The following is a 13834-nucleotide window of genomic DNA, read 5'->3' as shown; positions in this document are numbered from 1 at the left end:
ACATCTTGTAGCATTGGCTGCCGCGGCAAGGGAGGTGCATACTCAATGCTCCCACAACATTAGTCAGCTAGCTGCAGGTCAATCGGTGTTGCCTGTGCTGCCTCTGGTGGCCAGCAGGTTAGCATGGTGCTCTTTTTTCACACAACAGACTGCATCCCATAAAGGCAACCATCAGCTCTGCAGGACGTGGCCTTAGTCACAAAGCAGTACATCATGGTCTCTCAGTGAGGTAATGGCCAGTGGTGCCAACGTCAGCTCACAGAGACAGGTTGGAAGGCAGAAGCTACTGCACTTCTCCAGATTAATGATACTTCAGCAGCTCACCATGTACCATCTGCTAAGCCCCCAGGAGATCTGGTTGTAGGAGAGAGATAAATCCTGATCAATGAAGGCAGAAGCAAGGTGGTAGTAACCGACGGCAGCAAACAGCTTCAGCCCAAGCTGGCAGTTGTACCATCAATCATTATTATCTAAGCGAGCTGCAGACAGAGTGTCATAGGTCCCACCCTGGGACTGGTTAGCTGCAAATGAGAACTAAGCTGGTATTTGTAAGTTTCAGTCTACACTAATGATGATATCACATGGCAAGAATGACCGAATGTGTTCCAGTTTTCTCAACCCGTCAGCACTCTACACCGCAACTCCACTCTTTAGGTTTACAGTTCACTTATTTCTGCAGTGACTATGTGCTGAAAGCTTAGTCACTGTTACATCACTGTGCTTGGTCAACAGAATGACATTATACTCCCTTCTCCACAAGGTTGCTCTGCTGCTTCGGCACCTTGGTCCTCCAACTTGGGCAGTGTGTGGCAATTGGCTTTGTGGCGTGCTCACACTGCATGCAGTATTGACTGTTTTTCTGGGTTGTCATTCCAATTTCAATATTGTGTACTTGCTTGCCCCGACTTCCACACTGCCTCTGGCCGAGGAAACAAAAAAAATTTTCAAAACTGCCCAGGGTGTCATTCTGGGGTTAAAAGCTCTTTTCAAAATGCTACCCATTCTGTTCAACTGCTCTTTCAAATTCTTTGTTGTCCTGACAACTGCCGTCTCACCAGCAAACCTTAAGGTTTTTATTTCTGCTCTCCAAATTTTAATGCATTTCCCAAAACTCTCTTTACTTTCCTTCACAAATTGCTCAACATACAAGGGGACTGTATAACATCAGAGAGTTGCAATCCTCTTTCACTCCTTTCTGAAATGCTGCTTACCTTTCATGTCCTTCAACTCATTACTGCACCCTGATTTCTATACAAGCTGTAGATAACCTATTGCTCCCTTTATTTTATCCCTGATATCTTCAGAACTTCAAAGAGTGTTCCCCAGTCAACATTTTCAAAAGCTCTCTCTAAATCTACAAATGCTATGAAAGTACGTAAACCAATCTTCGAAGATACATCATAGGGTCAGCGTTGCTTCATGTGTTCCTAAATTTGCCCAGCATCCAAACTGATCATCCCCAAGGTCTGCCTCTTCCAGTTATTCCATTCATCTGTAAATAATTTGTGTCAGTATTTCACAAACGTGAATTATTAAACTGATAGTTTTGTGATATTAACATCAATCAGCACTTGCCTTTCCTAAAATTGGAATTATCACATTTTTTCTTGTGAGACTGAGGGTATTTTGTCGGTCTGTCATCTTTCAATATCATACATTTTGTTACGGCTGCTTCTTACAAGGATTACAACAATTTCGAGGGATGTCATCTACTCCAGGGGTCTTTTTTCAACTTCAAGCAGCGTCGGGGGAACACACACACACACACACACACACACACACACACACACACACACAAAAAGGATTTAACTTTCAAAAGCTTTCGGAGCCAGTGGCTCCTTCTTCTGGCAGAAGAGTTGAACAGGAAGGAAAAGGGGTGAAGGAAAAGGACTGGAGAGTTTTAGTAAAAAGGGTACAGTCTATAAAAATCACCCAGAACCCCAAGTCAGGGGAGATTTAGCAGACGGGGATGAGAAGGAAAGACTAATTCATCCTGTGCGGTAAGTCTCCCCTGATATGGGGGTCCAGGGTGAGTTTTCAAAATTGTATCCCTTTCCCTAAACCCTCTTCCTTCTCGTTCAACTCTCCCATCAGAAGAAGGAGCCACTGGCTCCAAAAGCTTGTGAAAGTTAAATCCTTTAGTCTGTGTGTGTTTCCCTGCCGCTGCTTGGTGAGTACATTTTTTTATCTGTTCATTTACATTACATTACTAATAATTTATTATTTTTGTTGTTAAATTATTCTCTAAGTATCTTATCTCCAAACTCATGTTCATCTACAAGAGTTGGAGTAAACAATATGGAAACACCAAAAACACATCATATTCCTGTGCCTAATAGGGTGTAGGAAACCTGCTGGCATTGAAAACAGCTTCTGGCCATCTCTGAATTAGATAAATACAGTTCCTCCATGGTCTCCAAGAGAATCTTAAAGTAATCTTCTTGCAAAATAGTGGCAAGTCCAGGTAACGATGACGGAGGTGGATAGGGATCAAGTACCCTTCTCACCAAAGTAGATCACAAAGGCTCAATAATATCATGATATGACAGTTGATCCTCATATTAAAAAAAGCAGCCCTGGACAATGTCAACTGTGTGAACAGGAGTCTTGTCTTTGAACACAGTATCACCACTGGTGAACAAACACTGTAGCGTGGACTGGACGTGAATTATACCAAACGGCCAACTATCCCATGGCAGTACTGCGAACTTACATAGTAGCCATAGGTCTCATGGAATACCAAGATATTGCTGCCCAAGTCATCACCAAACCCCTGCAATATTTCGTTCTTTGGACGTAAATTCAACCAGAAGTTGGAAACAGTCTGAAACAAGACTCATCAGACCAAAAGACTTTCTTCCATCGCTCCGCAGTCCAGCTTTTATGACTTTGGCACCATGTTTTCCTGTTATTGGCATTTGCATCAGTGATTTGGAATTCAAGCTCACCCTGCAGTTCCATTCTTCTGGTGGTCCCTTTGTGTTTTGGCGCTGACAGAATTCCCAAGTGGGACATTCAGTTCTACAGTGACTTTTGCAGGTGTCATCCTCTTATTTTTTGCCTGTCCTCTTCAACAACCATCCATCACGATCGCTCAACACACACTTCCATTCACATTGTTTCTTATGGATGATGTTTTTCTGCTTTCCCTGTATGTGGCATGAATTTTCGATACGGTGCCTCTTAAAACACCAAACACTATTTGCTTACATTCCACCAAGCGGGCACCAGCAATTTGCCCATGTTCAAATTCACTTAGCTCTGACCTAATGCACTCGCAATCACGGAGAATACTGTTCTCACTATGACAGACACTTGCAAAGTAGTGAGGAAATTGCACAAGTGGAACTCACAGTCAAATACAGGGTGGCACACAAAATGTGTTACCAATTGTTTCTTTCACAATTTACGACTCACATTAGATATCCTGCTGGGATCTCTACAGCAGTACCAGCAGAGCTTGGAAAAACAAATGAGTTTCGAAATGACGTGTAATTCACGATACTGCCGCTCGGAGACTAGTATGCAGCAACGGCTGACAATGGAAGACTGACGACACAGCAACGATCGGCAATTGTGTTACTTTTTCATGAAACGAAAAGCCTTGTTGTGACTCAGAGACGTTTTCGACAACAGTTTAACATATGATGGGTCCCTTGCAAGAAGACCATCCACAGGTTGTACGATGAATTTGTACAGGAAGGAACAGTATTGGAAGCGAAGCGACCTCGGCCTAAGCCTGTTTGTTTGCCGGAGAATATTGAAGCGGTACGAGTTGCTGTACAGAGAAGTCCCGGGAAATCGTGTAGAAAGGCAGCAGTGCAACTGGGAATATCCAGACGCTCCGTTCAACGCATTCTTAAAAGTTAGCTCCATATGAACCCATACAAGATGACCTGCGCACAGAAGCTCACTGAAGAACACAAGTAGCAGAGACTACTGTTTGCTCAATGGGCGGAGGATAGGGAAGAAACTCTCAGCAATGTTTGGTTTTCAGACGAGGCGCATTTTCATTTAGATGGTGTGGTTAACAAACAAAATGTATACTTTTGGGCCATTGAAAACACACAAGTGCTTCATGAACGACAACATAATGCTCCGAGGATTACAGCATGGGCAGCAATTTCCAGTCATGGACTTATTGGACCCTTTTTCTTTGAAGAAACTGACCAGCGAGCGTTATTTGAGCATGCTTCGCAATAGCTTCATTACACAGCTTCTTGCTACTGCCTTGCCCGTCAACACGTAGTGGTTCATGCAAGATGGAGCAAGGCCACATACTGCAAACACTGTGTTGGAGTTTTTACACGAGCATTTCTACATGCGGATCACTTCACTCAGGTTTCCAGGTCACTTCAATGATGGACAAAAGTGGCCCCCAATAGTCCAGACCTCAATCCATGTGACTTTTTTCTTTGGGGGTAACTAAAGGAAAAAATATCCCCGTAATGTCCACGTGATTTAATGGAGCTCAGGAAACTTATTCTTAAAGCTTGCAGTGAAATTACGGACGACATGAGCCATAGGGTAATCACTAACTTCAGTGTCCGTTTGAAGGAAGTTAGGAAATGAAATGGTGGACATATTGAGCATGTGCTGTGTTAGAACAAATCTCCATGGACGGCTCTTCATTGTAGTATATGTTCCTTTCAGATTGTATTGACAATAAAGTTAATATTCAAAAACAAAATGGTAACACATTTTGTGCACCACCCTGTACAACCACAGAAACTGCAAGCTTAGCCAGCATCTGCAGTTATGTTCACGCGTGGTATACAATCACTGTAAAGAAACTTCTAAAGAAAAAGAGATCACTGCATAATAGATGTAAAGCTAAGTGTAGGGCTATAGATTGTGACATACTGAATGAAACATGTTTGGCTGCGAAGAGAGTAATGCGTGAAGCCTTCAATGACTACCGCAGCAGAATATTATCAAGGGATTTTTCACAGAACCCAAAGAAATTCTGGTCATATATAAAGGCTGGTAGTGTCACCAAAGTTAGTGTCCAGTCCCTATCAAATGAGACAGGAATGGAAATTGAGGGTATCAAAGCAAAAGCTGAAATGCTTAACCCAATATTCAAATGTTCCTTTACGAAGGAAAACCCAGGAGAATTGCCCCAATTTAATCCTAGTACCACTGACAAGCAGAATGAAACAAGTATTAGTGTCAGTGGTGCTGAGAAACAGCTGAAACTGAACAAAACTCCAGGGCCCGATGGAGCCTGAATTTGCAGCTCAGTTACCCCTTTTTCTAACTAATCTATCACAGAGCCCACTAACAAAAACTGTGCCCAGTTCTTGGAAAAAGGGACAGGTCACACCTGTCTACAAGAAGGGTAGTAGAAGTGATCCACAAATTACCGTCCTGTATTCTCAACATCGATTTGTTATGGAATCTTAGAACATATTCTAAGGTCATACATAATGAGTATCTTGAACAGAATGACCTCCTCTGCGCCAGTCAGCATGCCTTTCAAAAACATTGATCACGTAAAACCTAACTTGCACTTTTCTCACGCTACATACTGAAAGCTTTGGATCAATGCAACCAGATAGATGGAGTATTTCCTCATTTCTGAAAAGCATTTGACTCCGTACTGCGCCTACATTTATTGTCAAAAGTATGATCATATTGGGCAGCAAGTGAAATTTGTGACTGAATTGAGGACTTTTTGATAGGGAGGACACAGCATGTACCTTGGATAGAGCGTCACTGCCAGATGCAGAAGTAACTTTGGGTGTGCCCCAAGGAAGTGTGCTGGGACCCTTGCTGTTTGTTTTGTTTATTTATGACCTTGCAGACAATGTTGTTGTTGTTGTTGTGGTCTTCAGTCCTGAGTCTGGTTTGATGCAGCTCTCCATGCTACTCTATCCTGTGCAAGCTTCTTCATCTCCCAGTACCTACTGCAACCTACATCCTTCTGAATCTGCTTAGTGTATTGATCTCTTGGTCTCCCTCTACGATTTTTACCCTCCACGCTGCCCTCCAATGCTAAATTTGTGATCCCTTGATGCCTCAAAACATGTCCTACCAACCGATCCCTTCTTCTAGTCAAGTTGTGCCACAAACTTCTCTTCTCCCCAATCCTATTCAATACCTCCTCATTAGTTACGTGATCTACCCACCTTATCTTCAGCGTTCTTCTGTAGCACCACATTTCGAAAGCTTCTATTCTCTTCTTGTCCAAACTGGTTATCGTCCATGTTTCACTTCCATACATGGCTACACTCCAAACAAATACTTTCAGAAACGACTTCCTGACACTTAAATCTATACTCGATGTTAACAAATTTCTCTTCTTCAGAAACAATTTCCTTGCCATTGCCAGTCTACATTTTATATCCTCTCTACTTCGACCATCATCAGTTATTTTACTCCCTAAATAGCAAAACTCCTTTACTACTTTAAGTGTCTCATTTCCTAATCTAATCCCCTCAGCATCACTGGATTTAATTTGACTACATTCCATTATCCACGTTTTGCTTTTGTTGATGTTCATCTTATATCCTCCTTTCAAGACACTGTCCATTCCGTTCAACTGCTCTTCCAAGTCCTTTGCTGTCTCTGACAGAATTACAATGTCATCGGCGAACCTCAAAGTTTTTACTTCTTCTCCATGAATTTTAATACCTACTCCGAATTTTTCTTTTGTTTCCTTTACTGCTTGCTCAATATACAGATTGAATAACATCGGGGAGAGGCTACAACCCTGTCTCACTCCTTTCCCAACCACTGCTTCCCTTTCATGCCCCTCGACTCTTATAACTGCCATCTGGTTTCTGTACAAATTGTAAATAGCCTTTCGCTCCCTGTATTTTACCCCTGCCACCTTCAGAATTTGAAAGAGAGTATTCCAGTTAACGTTGCCAAAAGCTTTCTCTAAGTCTACAAATGCTAGAAACGTAGGTTTGCCTTTTCTTAATCTTTCTTCTAAGATAAGTCGTAAGGTTAGTATTGCCTCACGTGTTCCAACATTTCTACGGAATCCAAACTGATCTTCCCCGAGGTCCGCTTCTACCAGTTTTTCCATTCGTCTGTAAAGAATTCGCGTTAGTATTTTGCAGCTGTGATTTATTAAACTGATAGTTCGGTAATTTTCACATCTGTCAACACCTGCTTTCTTTGGGATTGGAATTATTATATTCTTCTTGAAGTCTGTGGGTATTTCGCCTGTCTCATACATCTTGCTCACCAGATGGTAGAGTTTTGTCATGACTGGCTCTCCCAAGGCCATCAGTAGTTCTAATGGAATGTTGTCTACTCCCGGGGCCTTGTTTCGACTCAGGTCTTTCAGTGCTCTGTCAAACTCTTCACGCAGTATCTTATCTCCCATTTCATCTTCATCTACATCCTCTTCCATTTCCATAATATTGTCCTCAAGTACATCGTCCTTGTATAAACCCTCTATATACTCCTTCCACCTTTCTGCCTTCCCTTCTTTGCTTAGAACTGGGTTGCCATCTGAGCTCTTGATATTCATACAAGTGGTTTTCTTCTCTCCAAAGATCTCTTTAATTTTCCTGTAGGTAGTATCTATTTTACCCCTAGTGAGACAAGCCTCTACATCCTTACATTTGTCCTCTAGCCATCCCTGCTTAGCCATTTTGCACTTTCTGTCGATCTCATTTTTGAGACGTTTGTATTCCCTTTTGCCTGCTTCATTTACTGCATTTTTATATTTTCTCCTTTCATCAATTAAATTCAGTATTTCTTCTGTTACCCAAGGATTTCTATTAGCCCTCGCATTTTTACCTACTTGATCCTCTGCTGCCTTCACTACTTCATCCCTCAGAGCTACCCATTCTTCTTCTACTGTATTTCTTTCCCCCATTCCTGTCAATTGTTCCCTTATGCTCTCCCTGAAACTCTCTACAACCTCTGGTTCTTTCAGTTTATCCAGGTCCCATCTCCTTAAATTCCCACCTTTTTGCAGTTTCTTCAGTTTCAATCTGCAGTTCATAACCAATAGATTGTGGTCAGAATCCACATCTGCCCCTGGAAATGTCTTACAATTTAAAACCTGGTTCCTAAATCTCTGTCTTACCATTATATAATCTATCTGATACCTTCTAGTATCTCCAGGATTCTTCCATGTATACAACCTTCTTTTATGATTCTTGAACCAAGTGTTAGCTATGATTAGGTTATGCTCTGTGCAAAATTCTACAAGGCGGCTTCCTCTTTCATTTCTTCCCCCCAATCCATATTCACCTAGTATGTTTCCTTCTCTCCCTTTTCCTACTGACGAATTCCAGTCACCCATGACTATTAAATTTTCGTCTCCCTTCACTACCTGAATAATTTCTTTTATCTCGTCATACATTTCATCAATTTCTTCATCATCTGCAGAGCTAGTTGGCATATAAACTTGTACTACTGTAGTAGGCATGGGCTTTGTGTCTATCTTGGCCACAATAATGCGTTCACTATGCTGTTTGTAGTAGCTAACCCGCACTCCTATTTTTTTATTCATTATTAAACCTACTCCTGCATTACCCCTATTTGATTTTGTATTTATAACCCTGTATTCACCTGACCAAAAGTCTTGTTCCTCCTGCCACCGAACTTCACTAATTCCCACTATATCTAACTTTAACCTATCCATTTCCTTTTTTAATTTTTCTAACCTACCTGCCCGGTTAAGGGATCTGACATTCCACGCTCTGATCCGTAGAATGCCAGTTTTCTTTCTCCTGATAACGACGTCCTCTTGAGTAGTCCCCGCCCGGAGATCTGAATGGGGGACTATTTTACCTCCGGAATATTTTACCCAAGAGGACGCCATCATCATTTAATCATACAGTAAAGCTGCATGTCCTCGGGAAAAATTACGGCTGTAGTTTCCCCTTGCTTTCAGCCGTTCGCAGTACCAGCACAGCAAGGCCGTTTTGGTTATGTTATAAGGCCAGATCAGTCAATCATCCAGACTGTTGCCCCTGCAACTACTGAAAAGCCTGCTGCCCCTCTTCTGGAACCACATGTTTGTCTGGTCTCTCAACAGATACCCCTCCGTTGTGGTTGCACCTACGGTACGGCCATCTGTATCGCTGAGGCACGCAAGCCTCCCCACCAACGGCAAGGTCCATGGTTCATGGGGGAAGTTGCAGACAATATTAATAGTAAAATCAGGCTCTTTGCAGATGTCTATAATGAAGTACTCTCTGAAAGGAGATGCATAAATATTCAGTCAGATCTTGATACAATTTCAAAGTGGGTGAGAGACTGGCAACTTGCTCTAAATGTTAAGAAATGTAAAATTCTGCACTTCACAGAATGGAAAAAAAGCCTGTAGTATCCTATGACTATAATATCAACGAGTACTGTTGGAATCAGCCAACTCGTACAAATACCTGGATGTAACAATTTGTAGGGATATGAAATGAAATGATCACATAGGTTCAGTTTTGGGTAAAGCAGGTGGTAGACTTTCGGTTTATTGGTAGAATACTCACCAAGTGCAATCTGTCTGCAAAAGAGATTGCTTACAAATCACCCGTGTGACCATTTCTAGAATATTGCTCAAGTGTGTGGGACCCATACCAGATATGAACAACAGGGGATACTGAAGTTTGTTTAGTCCATGGGAGAGTGTCACCAAGATACTGAAGGATCTGAACTGGCAGACTAAGCCTCTATGCTGACAAAGTCTATTAACAAAGTTCCGAGAATCGGCTTTAAATGATTACTCTAGGGTCATACTACAACCACCTACATATCATTCACATAGGGATCGTGAGGATAAGATTAGAATTACTGTGTGCACAGAGGCACACAATCATTCTGCCCACACTCCATACCTGAACGGAACTGGAAAGAACACTAATAACTGGTTCAAATGGGATAAACCCTTTGTGATGCACCTCACAGTGCTTTGTAGAGTATAGATGTAGATTTATTATGTAGTTTTCATATTTTTGTCCAACTTCTGTGCATCTTACCCCATTTTTGGAATACTGTCTTCAAATATATCTCCCTTGTATAGCCCTCTATATATACCTCTCACCTTTCCTTCTTTCCTTAATACTGGCTTGTAAGCTGAGCCACTGATATTCATACTGTCACTTCTCCACTCTCCAAAGCGTCTTTGTAATTTTCCTGTAGGCAGCATCTATCTTTCCCCCAGTCTTCCATGTTTCTACAACTTTTCAATTGTCCTCTAACCATGTCTGTTCAACCATTTTGCACTTCCTGTCACTCTCACAAGACATCATTTGCACCTTTTTTTATATTTTCTCTTTTTGTCAGTTAAATTCAGTGGCTCCTGATTTTTCCAAGGATTTCTACTAGTTCTCATCTTTTTCCCTTTTTTTATCCTCTGCTAATTTCAGTACTTCATCTGATACAGTTATCTATTAATTACCTACAGTATTCCTTCCTCCTTTTTTTGTCAGTCATTGTTTAATGGTCTCTCTCAAACTCCCAACCACCTCTTGTTCATTCCCAGGTGCCATCTCCATTTCCTGCCTTTCTGCAATTACTTCAGTTTTTCTCAGAGTCAAGGAAATGTTTTCCAGTCCGGTTTCAAATTCTGTGTACTGTTTAGTAATCTACGAGAAACCTTCCAGAATCTCCAGGTCACTTCCAACCCAGAGCCTTCTTCCAAAATTCTTAAACCAAGTGTTTGCATTAGTTAAAATACGGTCAGTGCAAAAGTGTGATTAACGGAAGCCGTTCATTGTGCCAGACTAACTACCAACCTTACAACTTAACCTATGACTTTGTCTACATTACTAATCACAAAGTCATAGACAACTATGATTTCATACTCACATTCTTTGGCTTTGTCAACTCAAAACCAAACTGTCATCTTTGAACCTGACCGATACCACTATCACCACAACATTCCAAAAAATAATATAGATACAAAAATATTGTCAATGTTCTGTTAAATCTCTTACTGTTTCAGCACACAAGTCTACATCAATAAATTACAGGACAAAGCAGCCATCCACTACTGGTAGGTTCTGTTGACCTCAATATATTACCAGGGGCCTGCCCCTCATTACTTTCTCCCAGTCCATATCATCCTACTATTTAACAGCAGTCTCCAATCACAAATGTTTGTCTCCCTTAACTGCCTGAATGACTTAACTTTATCGTACAATGTTTCCTCTTTTCACCATCTACATTGATTTAGGTTTGCTTCATGTCTGCCTTGGCTACGATAACATCTTTGCTATCTTGTTCATAGTAGCTTACCCACCTTCTTATTCATTATTAGGCTTCAACTGCATTAACCCTATTTGGTTTTGTATTTATAGCCCCATAAACATTGTCTGGGAGTCCTATTTCTGCCACTGCATTTCGCTAATTCCACTACATCTAATTATACCTGATTTATTAGTAACCCCGACTTGCAATTTTTAACAGGACAATATTTTACCCCACATAGTTTATCCTAGACGATGCCATTAAGCCATACAAAAGACCTGCATGTTCTCAGGAAAGAACAACAACTTTAGTATTCACTGTTGACCATTTAATACACAACTGCAAACCCAATACATACAACAAATATTAATAAAGGGTCTTGGGAAGCACTGTGATTAATATCAACAACTGAAACAACTCAGAGGCTCTACGCAGACAAGCTGGTCTGCTTAAAGCCTAATGTTCGCAGTAGCCACACCGAACCCCCACCCCCTGGCTCTCAGGGAAACGGGAAAAGAAAACAGTTTAGTCAGGTGTTATTGTTTAAATAATGTTTATTCTTTTTTACAGTAATTTAGTAAGAGAACAAAATTTTAATAGGCTCGAAAGTAGAGCTTTTTTATGGCTTCTTACAAGCCGCCATCAGTGATTCAAATGCCCTTGGTTTTATACAAGAATATGCTATTTCTGTATTTAACCGACATTTGCGATACTGTTGTGCTGAATGGCCAATGGGCGAATAAACAGTTCCCAAAATCAGGTCAATCTAGATAGGCCAAGATATGAACTAATCAAGACCCATGACAGCTTACCAATAATGGACACGGAACTTTTATTGCACTACCAAATAGTATTCAGAACAAGCGAACGAGTTCGCCTAACGAAAAATATGTTGAGCGATTTAAAGGATCTACTGTTCACTGCGTATGAATTCTTTTCTGGCGACGGAACTTTATTACCTAACTTGAAACCATTACAACAGCAATAATAATGATAAATTAATACTAACATTAAGTCCATCTGACATCGTATTATTACTGTAGAGTAATCCAGGCACGCATCCAAGTCCTAAGTGGACAATAACATAGCAGTGGCTACAGATGGCAGTAATCAATAATAGTAATATTTTTAAAAAATCTAGCATTCAAATATAAACGTGTAAAATATCAAAACTTACATTCACTGGAGTTATCCTGCAAAACATCCGGAGAAGATTTCACCTGCAAAATCATTCGCGTCTTATCAGCTGATCGCTTGAATAATAGAAAGTCTTGGGGTTGTATTTTGAATTATGTTTTTCATACCTCAAGACCATGAACGAACAAGCCAACAGATTCTTCCAATCCAAATACTTTAATATATGTGGGCAGTTCTTGTTTCAAGACGTATCCACTATCCTTCACCACATCAATCGCTTTACCCACCAACTCCATCCTAACAGCTTCTAAGCTTTGTAAGTTCGTATGCTACTCAAACTTGGCGGGAGCCAGAAGCACACGAGTTCACGTTGGAACTCTGACATCCGAATGATATACTCTATGACCCATCGATTACGATGTGTACTGAAATATAAATTCCAAACTGGCCATGTTATTTAACCATAAAATATGTGTTCATGTTACCAAAACGAATATGTTGTACTCATCAAGTCATTTCCCAAGTGAATTTTATACAAATGATGAAACAGGATCAATAATTAGTTAGTTACGCATTCCATTGATCAATCTCACAGAATCCGTTATGATGTGGGACGTGTCAAGTGTATAAGGAAGCTTAAATTTTTTATTACCTATTCCATTCCCTTAATTGGCACAAGATGAATTTATTACACATATAGATTTATTTATTCCTATTGAAGAATTCATCTGCGGTACAGAAGAAGTTGTGAAGGAGATATGATTTCAATTTATTTTTTAAGCTTTTACTGTGTCTTCAGACATTTTATTTCATCTGGTCATTTATCGAAAAGTTTTAAAACAATATATTTTACCCCTTTCTGTGCCAAAGACAGGTTAAGTAGAGAATAGTGTAAATCATTGTTTCTTCTGGTATTATAATCACGAATGTCACTGTTGTTTCTAAACTGGTCCATGTTATTGAAAACAAATTTCATTACGGTACTCAGTGAATGTACTGTGATGCTGTTGTAAGAAATCAAAACCTTTTAAACAGATGACAGCAAGGTGTGCGACTATACCCACATATTATTCTAATCACTTTCTTTATAGGAGTGAATACATTTTGCCTAAGTTTTGAGTTACCCCAAAATATTATTCCATATTACATCAGAGAGCGAAAGTATGCAAAATATGTTAGCTTGATAATTTCTATATACTCAAAATTAGCAATTATTCTGATTGCAAAACTTGCTTAACCTAGTCGCTTTAAGAGATCCAAAATTATGAATTTTCCATCTAAGATTCTCATCTATAGGTACACCCAAAAATTTAGTATGACCTACCCTGGCTACTACACTTGGCCAATGTTTCTATGTTTCGACACAGTGTATCGATACGTCGAACTGTTTCAGTGTTTCGGGACGGTTGTGGTTCACTGTTTCGAAACAGTGGTGTTTCATTCCGTCCCTGTCTCGTATAACCGGACCAGATTCGATCTCGAGCCAGACACAGAAACTGTATCGTTGTTTAAAAATAACGGTGTTTCAGTCTACCTGTGC

General features: G+C 40.5%; 1 protein-coding gene across 2 annotated transcripts in view; it reads right to left on the bottom strand.

The window, feature by feature from the left end:
• LOC126194685 (uncharacterized) overlaps positions 1 to 12702 on the bottom strand; it is a 142828-nt gene extending 130126 nt beyond the window's left edge. The window contains exons 1-2 of one of the 2 annotated variants that reach the window (XM_049932894.1): positions 12462 to 12702; positions 12335 to 12377 (exon numbers count right to left, since the gene is read on the bottom strand). In XM_049932894.1, the coding sequence (XP_049788851.1) occupies positions 12335 to 12377; positions 12462 to 12590 (172 nt within the window). In that variant the 5' untranslated portion in view covers positions 12591 to 12702. The remainder of the gene's footprint in view (positions 1 to 12334; positions 12378 to 12461) is intronic. The other variant, XM_049932893.1, reaches the window with a different exon arrangement.
• Positions 12703 to 13834: the final 1132 nt, after the last annotated feature.

This window comes from Schistocerca nitens, chromosome 7 (genome assembly GCF_023898315.1).
Source record: "Schistocerca nitens isolate TAMUIC-IGC-003100 chromosome 7, iqSchNite1.1, whole genome shotgun sequence".
In the NCBI taxonomy this organism is placed as follows: Eukaryota; Metazoa; Arthropoda; class Insecta; order Orthoptera; family Acrididae; genus Schistocerca; species Schistocerca nitens.
This window is presented reverse-complemented; position numbering and strand designations above follow the sequence as displayed.